The sequence below is a fragment of the Alosa pseudoharengus genome, unplaced genomic scaffold (assembly GCF_046254945.1).
Source record: "Alosa pseudoharengus isolate Yale_2024_CS ecotype anadromous, Long Island Sound unplaced genomic scaffold, YU_APseudo_1.1 YU_APseudo_1.1_scf_3, whole genome shotgun sequence".
NCBI classification, from domain to species: Eukaryota; Metazoa; Chordata; class Actinopteri; order Clupeiformes; family Clupeidae; genus Alosa; species Alosa pseudoharengus.
In genome coordinates this window covers 35,271,572-35,283,771 of record NW_027468718.1, presented here as the reverse complement: position 1 = coordinate 35,283,771, position 12,200 = coordinate 35,271,572, and the positions used below count along the sequence as shown (strand labels likewise).

Here is a 12,200-nt window from a genome sequence, read left to right as displayed (position 1 = left end):
TGACGTGTGTATGGAATGGATGAATGAATGAATGAATGAATGAATGAATGAATGAATGACCCTTACCTTGCAGCTCGCTCCTGATAAGGCAGCTCTCCATCATGTAGAGCAGCACGGTGACCATGATGTCCAGCAGCTGGCACTCCTCGGTGACGTGGCGCGCCAGCTCCTCGTTGCTGAAGAGCTGCACGCTGATGTGCACGATGCGGTTGGACATGGTGTCCGACTCCTGGCTCTTCATCAGCGTCTTCATGATGAAGGCGTAGTGCTGCACAAACGTCTTGGTGAACGTGATCTGGAGAGAGAGAGAGAGAGAGAGAGAGAGGAAGGTTGGGAATATAGAGTGTGATCAGGGTTTGGGGGTGTTTGATGTGATTGGTGTTTGGCGTCAATACATCGTCATCACAATGTTTTGTCCCACCCCTACTGTCAGCGCAGATGTCAATCAACAGCAGAAATGAGATCATAATCATACAGTCTTTATCTGGCTCATACAAAAGTGACATCAGCCTCTGTTCTATTTCTGAAACACTGACAGAGAGACAAAGGAACAAATCAGATGATACTAGGAGTTATTTTGGGCCTAATTTCACTAAACATCTGATACATGTTTGCTGTGGAGACTCTGTAGGCTTACTTCTACACTGAACTAAATATGAATGCAACAAGTCAGACTTTTACCACATGTATTATGAACAGACATAAAAGATACTACAATTTGTCCGCGCCCACAGGAGCTCTATTTCAAATTCATATCTATCGCCTAACAGGTAGCCTGCACCGGGCATGTAACTGAAGCGTTACGTTTGCATAGCATCTGCTGCAACAATCAGCTTCCACTATAAAGTTGACAACGGACCTGGCTACACCAGACGTGATTGCAGCGCGTACATTTGAAAAAATTAGACCCATCTGCTAAAAATATTTTTGCGCTACGGGAATGGAGTGCTTCAGTTGCAGGCTCAGTGTCAGCATATGAAAACCCCTATATGATGTTTCCACTTATGTGTGGTTTTGTTCAGAATATTTTAAGAAGCATCTGTTCGTTTAGTGCATTTTGCTCAGTATGTTTTAACAAATGCTGTGGCAAAGACAACCATGACAGAGGGAGAAGATGTCATCCTTGCCATCCTCACACAGAAACACACACGCACGCACACATACACACACACACACACTGATATATCTCTAGCCACACACACACACACCCTCACTATCCTCTGTTTAAAAATGAAATGACATTACGATAATTCATACTATAGGCTGCCTATATAAATGTATGTTTAGACACATAATTCACTGATACATTTCTTGTCTGTTGTTATGTCCATGTCTTATACCTGTATGTTCAATGTATGTAATAATTGCTTTGGCAATACAAACTAACTATTTGTCATGCCAATAAAGCAGTTTTGAATTTGAATTTGAATTTGAGAAGTCTAAAGTGGAATACCTTGTAGTCTTGATCGGGCAACATGTTGAGCAAGAAAGTGACCATCTTCTGGGGGAACTCGTACTTTATCGTCCAGAACAGCAACTCCTCTAAGAAACACTTGTGTTTCAGAGTGTCCATGATCGATGGGTCTGAGGAGAGAGAGAGTGGGGTGAGAGAGAAAGAAAGAAAGAAAGAAAAAGAAAGAAAGAAAAAAGGGAGGGAGGAAGATTGGGGGCAAGAGAGAGAGAGAGAGGGGAAAAAGTGTGTGTGTAAGAGAAAGAGCAATACAAAGACAGAAGACTCTGAGGTGAGACCACCAGACACAGCACTATGAGGAGACAGAGAGCAGAGTCGGCACTATCGCCTCAGGCCTCAGCAATCGCCTCCAGCTCCCACAGCACCATAACCACAGCACATCGCCATCACACTAACCTCACACTCACACTCTCAGAGACAGTGCGCTCCCACAGCACCATAACCACAGCACATCGCCATCACACTAACACTCTCAGAGACAGTGCGCTCCCACAACACCCGAACAGCACACGCAGCATCCAAACAAGCACATCTCCATTTCTCTCTCTCTCTCTCTCTCTCTCTCTCTCTCTCTCTCCAGCAGAGACGGTGCACTCTGCAGAACAGCACATGCACACACATTCATATTCTCCCCTCTACAACAACTACAGCTAAACAAGCTAATCTTATGCACATAGGGGACATGCGGAATCTATTCTAACCCCCCTTATCTTTGTAATGCTAACTTCTCTCATCACCCAAATGAAAACCTGCCAATACGCTCTGCTCAAAAAAAAGGCACACAAGTTGAATGGTCTGTAACCAGGGCTCCAGACTAACTTTTTGCACTGGTTGCACTGGTGCGCCTAACTTTTTTTTCTTAGGTGCACCAGCACAAAAGTTAGGTGCACCCAAATTTTCAACCACATCGCATTTAACACCGCAGCAGGTTCACTTTTTTTCCTTAATTACTGTCCTATATAGGTTGTCCTATGACTTATGATTTACAATTCTACAAGAAAAGTAACTTAATGAAGTGTTGGTGCTTTAAGTGCTTCACTGAGCTGAAATTTAAACTTAAAACATCTCAAGATGAATTAAATAAAAATAACAGTGAGTAAATTAACAGTGCACGTCTTTTAAGGGCTTCAAACTGCACATCTCATGGCTCAATGTCTTACATACTATCCTTCATGATCTTTAGGCCTTGGCTAAACCAGCTCGTCATGCTAGCATCTTCCATAGAAATGTATTTGAGCACAATTTAAAGAGATGTTCCAAGTAGTCTGGGGGATTTGTATGTGATTTTACAATGATGATTGCAATAATCATTTGACAGTCCCACAATGCAATTTACTTTTTAATTTTAGTATTTTTAAATTTTCAATAAGAACATCACTATGGTTAATGCAGTAACGAAATGGTAGGCCTATTATTATAGGCTATTGCAATGACTTGCCATGCTCGATCTAAATGTGTCCATTCAATTCACCATACACAATGACCACAGTTATACATGCAGGGAATATTCGGGCTTTAAATGTAGCAGCGATATTCGGTTTGCGCCAAATACCGGATTAAATTGATGCCATCAGAATGAGTTTACACAACTCGCGCGCAAAACGAATATTGCTGTTGAAAACCGGGCTACTCCCTGCATGTAACTGCGGTCAATGACGCACTCCTTTTCGGCTATATCTGTATCTCTGTCGTTCGCGAAGGCCTTGTATGCATTGTTCGCAATTTTAAGACGTCTTTTCATCTGCAATGACTCCTATAAATTTGGAGCAAGTGGCATTCCTGTACGTCGGGTTTACGTTCAAACTATTTTTCTGGTGAATAATTATTTCGGACTGAACTTGGTGAAGGGAAGTTTCACTAGGCCTATCGTAGGCAACGATGATCATCATCTCGGGCTCGTCTGATCGGTTTGCTGCTGCCAGCCTGTGGGCTGTGGGGAGAGGGTACATTTATCTCGGCCTATGTGACCACACTGTAATGCAACTACATCCACTCTGTTTATCTGACGGGTCTCTGACCTCTCTCTCTCTCTCTGCAGCACACGCATTTTCAAATTTACACACAGGCACTGGGCCACGGCCAATCAGAGGGGAGGTCCCGCCCTTCATTATCTGTGATTTGTTTAAACCACGATATTGGCCAAATATGTGTGTTATTGAACCAAAGGTAGAGTTTCAATGCGGACACTTTTTCCTTCACGAATAGCTGGTCGCATATGCGACCAAATTGGTCGCACTCTGGAGCCCTGTCTGTAACGGGTCTGTAATTTAGACTGCAAGCGATCTTTGAGAGGACCATCAGAGTTCTGTGAGCCTGGGGGACTGCATGGGCAGAACTGTGGCAGACAGCAGAAGTATCAGACCGTGAGCGATCTCCAAGTGGATTGTGGGAGGACTGGGAGTGGCCTGAGCAGTCGGTCAGTGGTCTATGAGAGGAGCGTGAGAGAGAAAGATCATCCATGGGCAGCCTGAAAGGTCTGTGAACGGTCTGTGAAAGTGTCAGTGGTCTGAGAAGAATGTGTGAAGTCTGTGAGTGGTTTATGAGCAGTCTGTGTGACGTCTATGAAGTCTGAGTGTCTGTGCGCGGTCTGTGAAGTCTGTGAACAGTCTGAGAAGTCTGTATGGGGTCTGTGAGCCGTCTGATGTCTGTAAGTGGCCTGTGTACCATCTGTGAAGTCGGTAAGTGGTCTGTGTACTGTCTGAGAAGTCTGTAGGTGGTTTGTGAGTGGTCTGTGTGAGGTCCGTGCGAGGTCCGTGAATGATCTGTGAGTGGTTTGTAGGTGGTCCGTGTGAGGTCTGTGAGTGATCTGTAAGTGGTTTGTAGGTGGTCCGTGTGAGGTCCGTGAGTGATCTGTGAGTGGTTTGTAGGTGGTCCGTGTGAGGTCTGTGAGTGATCTGTGAGCGGTTTGTAGGTGGTCCGTGTGAGGTCTGAGAGTGATCTGTGAGTGGTTTGTAGGTGGTCCGTGTGAGGTCTGTGAGTGATCTGTGAGTGGTTTGTAGGTGGTCCGTGTGAGGTCCGTGAGTGATCTGTTAGTGGTTTTGTAGGTGGTCCGTGTGAGGTCCATGTGAGGTCCGTGAGCGGTCCCTGGGTGATCTGTGAGAGAGGTGTGGGCAGAGTGTGACCCTTACCTTTGGTGGTGCTGCTGAGCTTCACTCTCTTGCGCTGCCCCACACTCTGCCCTCCATCCTGGTCCTCCTGAAACCCAACCACACCACACCATCTAAATCGTCGTCCACCGTCGTACATTATGCAAAAACAAGCCAACAAAGACAAACTCCTACCTCTTTACTGGATTCAACAGAGCTTACAGCAGCAGTGGCTCCTGTAGAAAACACAACCAGAGCATTAATTGTTTCACTATAAACGAGGAAGTAGGAGAAAAATATTGTCGAGCATTTGTCTCTGTATACTGCTAAGTGCATGGAAGGTCCAGGACCACAGAAACACCATTAACATTCATACCTACAAAACACAACACAGGCTAGAGTGTACCTTGTGAGGGTACAAGGACATTTCACATTTCTAAAGATTCTGAGGCCATCCTCATGTTTAGGATTTTTATGATGTCATGTTTAAACTGAAGAATAATCCACGAAACATTCTTCATGTGTAAGAAGAAAAAAAAAAAAAAAACTCAGATTTACATAAAAGAAGGTTTTACTGCACCACACAACCTGGCTTGACCTGCATGAGCATGTGACCTGTCGTGTGGCTACAATACAATACCATACCATACAATAGCCGTTAGGGACCCTGCTCCAGCCATTAGCCTAGCCTCACCCAGTAAGCTAAGAGACCCTACAATAGCCGTTAGCCCAGCCTCACCCAGTAAGCTAAGGGACCCTACCATAGCCGTTAGCCTAGCCTCACCCAGTAAGCTTAGGGACGCTGCTCCAGCCGTTGCCCCAGCCTCGGCACCTCCTCCTCCAGCCGCGGCTGCTGCCGCCGCTCCCTTCTCCTCCACCGTGACCAGGCCCGAGCTCTTCAGTGCAGACAGATACTTGTCATAGTTATTCTTTGCATACACGTTTTCTTCCTGACCTGAGGTGAGTGGATGAAGAAGAAAAGTGTTTTTTTTTATTATCTGATCTAAATTACATAAATGAAACATATGACATTATACAGTTACTACATAAATTCAACGTATGATATTATACAGTTACTACATAAATTCAATGTATGATATTATACAGTTACTACATAAATTAAACGTATGATATTATACAGTCAATATATAAATTAACCATATGACAGTATACAGTTACAAACTTGGATATCCATGACTAAATTATTACAGATTCCACCGCTGCAGATAAACTGCTTCTATTTTAAGTGTATGTAATAAAATAGAATGAAGTACAATAACTGTCCAATAACTCAAAAAGTAATTTTCCTCATTTCAAGAGGCCAGTGATCAGTTGTCCAGGGGTGTTTAAACTTGAATACAAACATGTGAACACATAAGGCACATTTTCAGTTTTCATTTCTCATCACTATTACTATGACTATGGTTTTGGCTCATCCTGGTTATAAACTTGACAACCAATCAAACAGGAAGGAAGCGAAATGACTCCTGAAGGCTTCTGTGACATGAGACGTGAACTCACACCTTCTGTGCACTGCATTCATAAAGCACAGCAGATTAGAAGAGCTTATCAGGAATCCGTTTCGCCTTTCTACATATAATGAAACCTCTGGTGGGATAGGCTAGGCACAATTTAGTTCTGACATGATCTTTGTCCTACACTGGTACATTTAGCCTAATGATAATTTATTAGGCTACACTTCTGGTCATCATTCAAGTACTTAAAATTAATAAGAAAATTAAATTTTTCTTAAATTTTCACAGTTATTTGTATCACCAGAGTTCAGCACATGTTTTGGTGTGTGTTACTCTGTGACTATACACATCATTCAATTACTCCTCTCACTTCTGCTACATCAATGCTACGTGGACATTTAGTGAGGAAGCGAAACATAGCAAGAACAGGGCCCCAGCAGTGGCGCGACTGGCTGGGGCACCTGCACCGTACGCCAGCGACCCGGGTTCGATTCCCGCCCTGTGGTCCTTTCAGGATCCCACCCCGATTCTCTCTCCCACTCACTTCCTGTCAATCTCCATTATCCTGTCTAATTAAAGGCATAAAAAGCGCCCCCCCCCCCAAAAAAAAAAGAAAGAACAGGAGTATAGTGCAACAACAGTGGTGATATCATACCATACCATTACATTCTCCTTCAACTCAAATTTCTGTGAATTCAGGACTGGTCATATTTAACAAGGCTACAACAGAAGGTCAAATCCAACGAGACTACAAGAAATCTCTAGATTAGTTTTGACAAATTCCAAAGAGGTTGGTCTTACAATGACACTAGTGCAACAAACAAGCATGCTTAAAGGTCCACAGCACTGGTGAATGGTGGCTGATGTTATGAGCTCAACAGCCAATGAAATTGCACTGTTCCTTTGCATGCTTCTGAAGCAATGCACTGATTGACTGAAGATGTTTATGGCTCAGGCAGAGCCACCACATTTCCCATTTAAAGTCAGGACTGTAAACAAACACAAGAGGACTTCTGAATTGGACAAAAAGAGTACTTGATTGATTATGTACCTGGACCTTTCATATTAAAGTCAAGTTCATCACTAGCAAAGTTGTACAACACAATGAGCATCCTAGAGAAGAGGTGTTTTTCCATGTGTCATTTTGGGGTAAACAACATACCCATGCTGAGTTCTTTAAAGGTCTGCTGATTGGTCAGGATCTTTGTCAGCACGGTCCGCATGGCCCCACCCATCTTTGTAAGCTCTTCCAGGAAGGATATCTGAGGCTCCAGCTGCTGAAGAACCTTCTGCAGGTCCCTCTCTGGTGACGAGTCTGAGTAAATGTGTGTGTGTGTGTGTGTGTGTGTGTGTGTGTGTGTGTGTCATAGAGGGTAAGACAAACCGACCATACAAGACTTTTTTTTTTACATATTTCCTAAAATCTATGGCTACATTTGGTGTAAGACACATAGGCCTAATTAAGACTGACTTTACAGAACCATAACAACAACTACAGCCAACTAAACAATCAAATACTTATATCAAAGGCTATTATGTGTAGTTTAGGTGAGGGCAGAATTGCATCCACATTTTCAAAATTGAAGTTAACCTTTAAAACAGTACAATATCTGTCATGCATGTCTCAAATAATGTTATGGTATTCCACTCCCGGGCTTCACCTGGCTCTGTGTATCCATCCCTTAAATACTGTATGATGCTGACAATGAAGCGAGGTAGCACCATTTCAGACATCAGCAGCAAGTCCCTGGGTACTGTGGGAACATTCTCCCCTGTTTTTAACCGATGCCGTCTACAAAACCTGCCAAAAGCAACGCATCAACACCACACAGTGTCAGTCACACACATCAACAGCACACTGTCTTACTGGACTTGTCAAAGTAGTAGTGGGAGTGTTTAACCCACAGGGATGGAGGCATAGCAGTAGTTTTCATACATACTATAATTCCAAACATTCTTACCATTATGAATATTACAACAGGAAAATTAAACAAAAATGTTATTGTAGAAACATTTGACCTAATGAATAATCCTGATAGAAATCCACAATGACAGGTCTCCCTGCATTGACAGAAACTACCATAAAAGGAATGCAATTATTACGATGCTATACAATATTATTTACAGAAGACATGCGAAAATATAAAGTAGGGGTCACTTTACAATGCATTTACAGTACAGTAACGTGACAGAACAATAACTAGGCCTAATTTAGTTCATCTTTACAGCGATCACCTCGCGACTTCTGACAGAACTCTGACATTTAACTGTTGATCCCACCGATGAAAATACAATCAACTTGATAAACTTGTATTCTCATGCCCCACGCTAAGGTGTAAAAAAGACAAAAAGACACCACGACCTGTCACACAGCGATGGTTCTCTTAGTGAGTTAAAAATAAACTTTGTCACTCGGAAAGGCAGGGCTGCATACTCTCCCACCTACAACTTGCTAAGTTAGCAGACTAGCATTACGCCTAGCTGCCTAGCAAGCCAACTAAGATAGGTGACTTCCCTTGTTTTTTAACAGTTTTGTCTTTGGTTTGCGTGTGTCCCCTGCATATCAGACATTCGCTAAATATATTAGCTCGTTGTTAATAGATGACAACCCTGATCACTAGCCAGCTAGCTAACGACTTACCCACTTTCCCGCATGACATTACTGTCTCCACAGTCGCAGGCCCCACCAGCCTGGCTTCTGAACATATTGAAATCATGGCCCGTGTGATCGCCGTTGTTAAAACATTCCGCACATAATGACATGCAAGGGGAAATCCCGCAGGTCCGACATCGGTACGCCACAAAATTGGCTGTCCAGACCAAGCCGCACAAGGTAGCGTTGTCATAGGACCGGACCGTCTTGCAGAACTCCTCGAATCCTTCCCCTCCTGCCAATAGGTATTTACACCATTCAAGGGCCTCTGTATCCGCCGCTGGCTTTTCAGGATTTAAAACATTATCAAGCAGTTCTTGAAGTAGTCTGACTCCAGAACTGTTGTCAGTTCGATTTAGTTCTGTCTTTAGAGTGGCGGCTGTTGTTTTCTTATCCCGGCGTAACATCGACGCCGCCATCATGAACTCTGAATTGTTGTCCAGAATTTATTTTTGTTGTCTTGTTGCTACGTTCTCGGTCTTTCTCGCGATACGGTCCGTGAGCGTCGTACAACCAACCTGCTGGCAATGTGATTATTTGCAAGAGGCAGGGCAGATGTGATTGCTGCTAGGTTGCTTATCTAACTAGCTACTATGACCATGCAGTTCTATTTTTAGGTTAATTACTTGCACGCTTACTTCGCATGACAGCGGTCTTCCTCAAAATGTTTTTATACACATAGCATGATGAATGTGAACTCTATATAAGCATTTATATCACCTGCGATCCACTGCTTGCATAGATAATAGGTACAGTTTATCTTGCCATTTAAGCCACACACTAAATGAAGACAGGGATAATATGCTTCATGTCTGTCTGAAGGGTATGCATGGTCATAATAAGTAACACGACCAAACAACGACTGAAGACCAGCTGCCGTTGGACCATTTCTTGCGGAACAGTTGTTCCATACTGCCATGTTGCACGTAGGATAACTTTTTTCGCGGAAGTGTGTGTGTGCCTTGCCTTGTAGTCCGTGTTTACAGCTTTTGCATGTATAGGATAATTTGGCAGTAGGCTAATGTAGTAATGTAGTGAGGAGTTGAGCAGGCAGGCAGACCCGTTTTCAATGCCTGAACTTACTTGACTGACCCCACATTGCGTTCGTTCGTCCAAAGCAGATCAACAGCGGTAGCGAAAGATTAGTAGGGGCAACAATGAAATTGAAAGAGCTAGAAAGTTGCCTCCAGCAAGTGGACGTGTTCGAGAAACCAAAAATTCTACTTGAACAGTATCCAACAAGCCCTCACATAGCAGGTAAACCTGACATTGCTCACATTAGATGCGAAGTCTAGTAAAGAGAGATCATTGATTTTTTGTTTATTTATTTCAGGTTGCATGCTTTACACCATCCATAACACATTTGATGACATTAAGGGTAAGCTGGTTGCAGATTTGGGTTGTGGATGTGGAGTCCTCAGTATTGGAGCTGCAGTGCTTGATGCAGGGTAAAGAGAACACCTCTCTTGCTATTATTTGAACCTGTTTTTTCCAGGATTGTTGTCAATATATGGCCATGTCTGGTTTCTTGTTCTAGGTTATGTGTTGGTTTCGAAATTGACGAAGACGCAGTGGACATATTCAAAGGAAATGTTGAAGAGTTTGAACTCTCAAACATGGATGTGGTCCAGTGCGATGTATGTTCTCTTGAAACAATGTCATTTGCAAAGAAATTTGATACAGTCATTATGAATCCTCCTTTTGGCACAAAACATAATCAAGGTGAGATATTAGTTGGGCCACTGTAACAAGTCAGGCGTAGGCTATACCAATTATAATTCAACATTCCTCTTTTTTATGAAGGTATTGACATGAAGTTTTTGAAGACTGCAATAACCATGGCAAAAACAGCTGTGTATTCTCTTCACAAAACGGCAACACGGGAAGTAAGTCAGCATATCTTTAAATCAGATTCTGTCAATTACAAATTTTTAAAGTTCATTTTTACACTTTGTCTGTAATTGTACATTTTCAATGTTCAACTATCTCAGCATATACAGAAAAAGGCCAATGACTGGAATGTGAAAATGGAAGTAATAGCAGGTAAACTTCAATTCAGATGTGTTTTTACAGTTCTCTAAACGAAAGTGGGATCCAATATTTCTTTTAAATTATGTTTTTTATTCTCCACAGAGCTCAGATATGACTTGCCTGCATCATACAAGTTCCATAAAAAGAAATCTGTAAGTCATGTGTCAGTACACAACACACTTTAGAGAGTGGTGGTACTCTACTTGAATACTTAACCCACAGAGAGAGACTTTGCAGTCTCTAAAATGGTCGTCAAACAGTTACTGAACATCACTTTAACCAAGCCCAACCGTTTAACTAACCTTAAATGTTAATTGTCATTAACAGTGCCATCCATAGTATGTTATAATCTGAGCATCTGTAGACCATGTATAGGGGACCATCCAAGTAAAGTGTGTCCAGCAGATTGTATTAACTGGGAGATTGAAGTGGTTGTCCTTTTTGGGGCAAAGGCACACCAAAGGTCTAACCAAAACACCAAGGCACACCGATTCATGGTCACCAATTATAAAGTAACATTATGTCACACACAATAGTATAAGGCTATTATAGGTGTTCATTCAGATGTTCATTAAGAATCTGTCATTTAATGTATTTAAAATAGCCCTATGTATTATTTCATGAGCCTATATAAAAAGGCATTGGGTTCCTCAAAATTCCAAGGCTCACCTCATTTCGTCTCATGGCATACCACTGTGCCTTGTGTGCCAGCGTGCTTACAGAGAACCACTGTACTGTAACACAGTTCCACAAGGCACCATAATATTCCTCTGACTAGTCCTGTGTGTTTGATAGATATACAGTCTCCATGATGCAGGCCTTTTCTTTCCATTTCCATTTTATTGTTTGAATTCTGGAAAGACAGACCATGGAAAACAACTCCCAAGTGATGTCATTCATGTCATTCAGTCTGCCCTTAGTGTTGACTCTTTCACCGATCAGTGTTAAGAGTGAACAAAATTTTTCAGTTGTATTATGTTTGATGGCAAACTACGTTTTTTATTTTAAAGTGTGGTAGTGAATAAACAGAATAATCACCTGCTGTTTATATCTGTTGCACAGGTTGATATTCAGGTGGACTTCATCAGATTCTCACTGCAATGAAGTCTGGGCTTGGAGCGGTTGGTTTCTTTTGTTTGTTTTGTTTCTAATATGTGATGTATCATGACCTTGATTTTAATGAACAGTTAAAAATATACCAGATTTTCCATGCAAAAGCCATATTGACCATTTCATTTATTTCATTCGCTTATATCAGATAAGACATAACTGCTCTATATTCAAACGTTTGTGTGATTACTACATTTATACTGTATGTTTTGGATGCCTTTGTGATTACATAGGATAATAGACACAAATCATTAGACTCTATTGTGGTTCAAAGTTCTGTGGCACAAAATTTAAGTCATTTTATTTTTGAATAAAAACTCTAGAAATGAATTGCAGGGAGGTAATACTGACAGTTCACAATTAAAAAACACATT

At 42.1% G+C, this 12,200-nt stretch overlaps 2 protein-coding genes across 3 annotated transcripts in view; one reads left to right on the top strand and one right to left on the bottom strand.

Annotated features, from left to right (window-relative positions):
• Positions 1-9,188, bottom strand: part of ubr3 (ubiquitin protein ligase E3 component n-recognin 3) — an 81,096-nt gene extending 71,908 nt beyond the window's left edge. For both annotated transcript variants that reach the window (XM_076264151.1, XM_076264152.1), the window contains exons 1-8: positions 8,674-9,188; positions 7,694-7,833; positions 7,195-7,347; positions 5,342-5,512; positions 4,753-4,793; positions 4,600-4,666; positions 1,454-1,584; positions 67-295 (exon numbers count right to left, since the gene is read on the bottom strand). In XM_076264151.1, the coding sequence (XP_076120266.1) occupies positions 67-295; positions 1,454-1,584; positions 4,600-4,666; positions 4,753-4,793; positions 5,342-5,512; positions 7,195-7,347; positions 7,694-7,833; positions 8,674-9,107 (1,366 nt within the window). In that variant the 5' untranslated portion in view covers positions 9,108-9,188. The remainder of the gene's footprint in view (positions 1-66; positions 296-1,453; positions 1,585-4,599; positions 4,667-4,752; positions 4,794-5,341; positions 5,513-7,194; positions 7,348-7,693; positions 7,834-8,673) is intronic.
• Positions 9,189-9,674: 486 nt separating this feature from the next.
• mettl5 (methyltransferase 5, N6-adenosine) lies at positions 9,675-11,937 on the top strand. The gene is made up of 7 exons (XM_076264154.1): positions 9,675-9,942; positions 10,019-10,133; positions 10,223-10,407; positions 10,489-10,571; positions 10,677-10,728; positions 10,819-10,868; positions 11,779-11,937. The coding sequence occupies exons 1-7, from the start codon at positions 9,843-9,845 to the stop codon at positions 11,818-11,820; spliced, it is 627 nt and encodes a 208-aa protein (XP_076120269.1). The 5' UTR covers positions 9,675-9,842; the 3' UTR covers positions 11,821-11,937.
• The last annotated feature ends 263 nt before the right edge of the window (positions 11,938-12,200 follow it).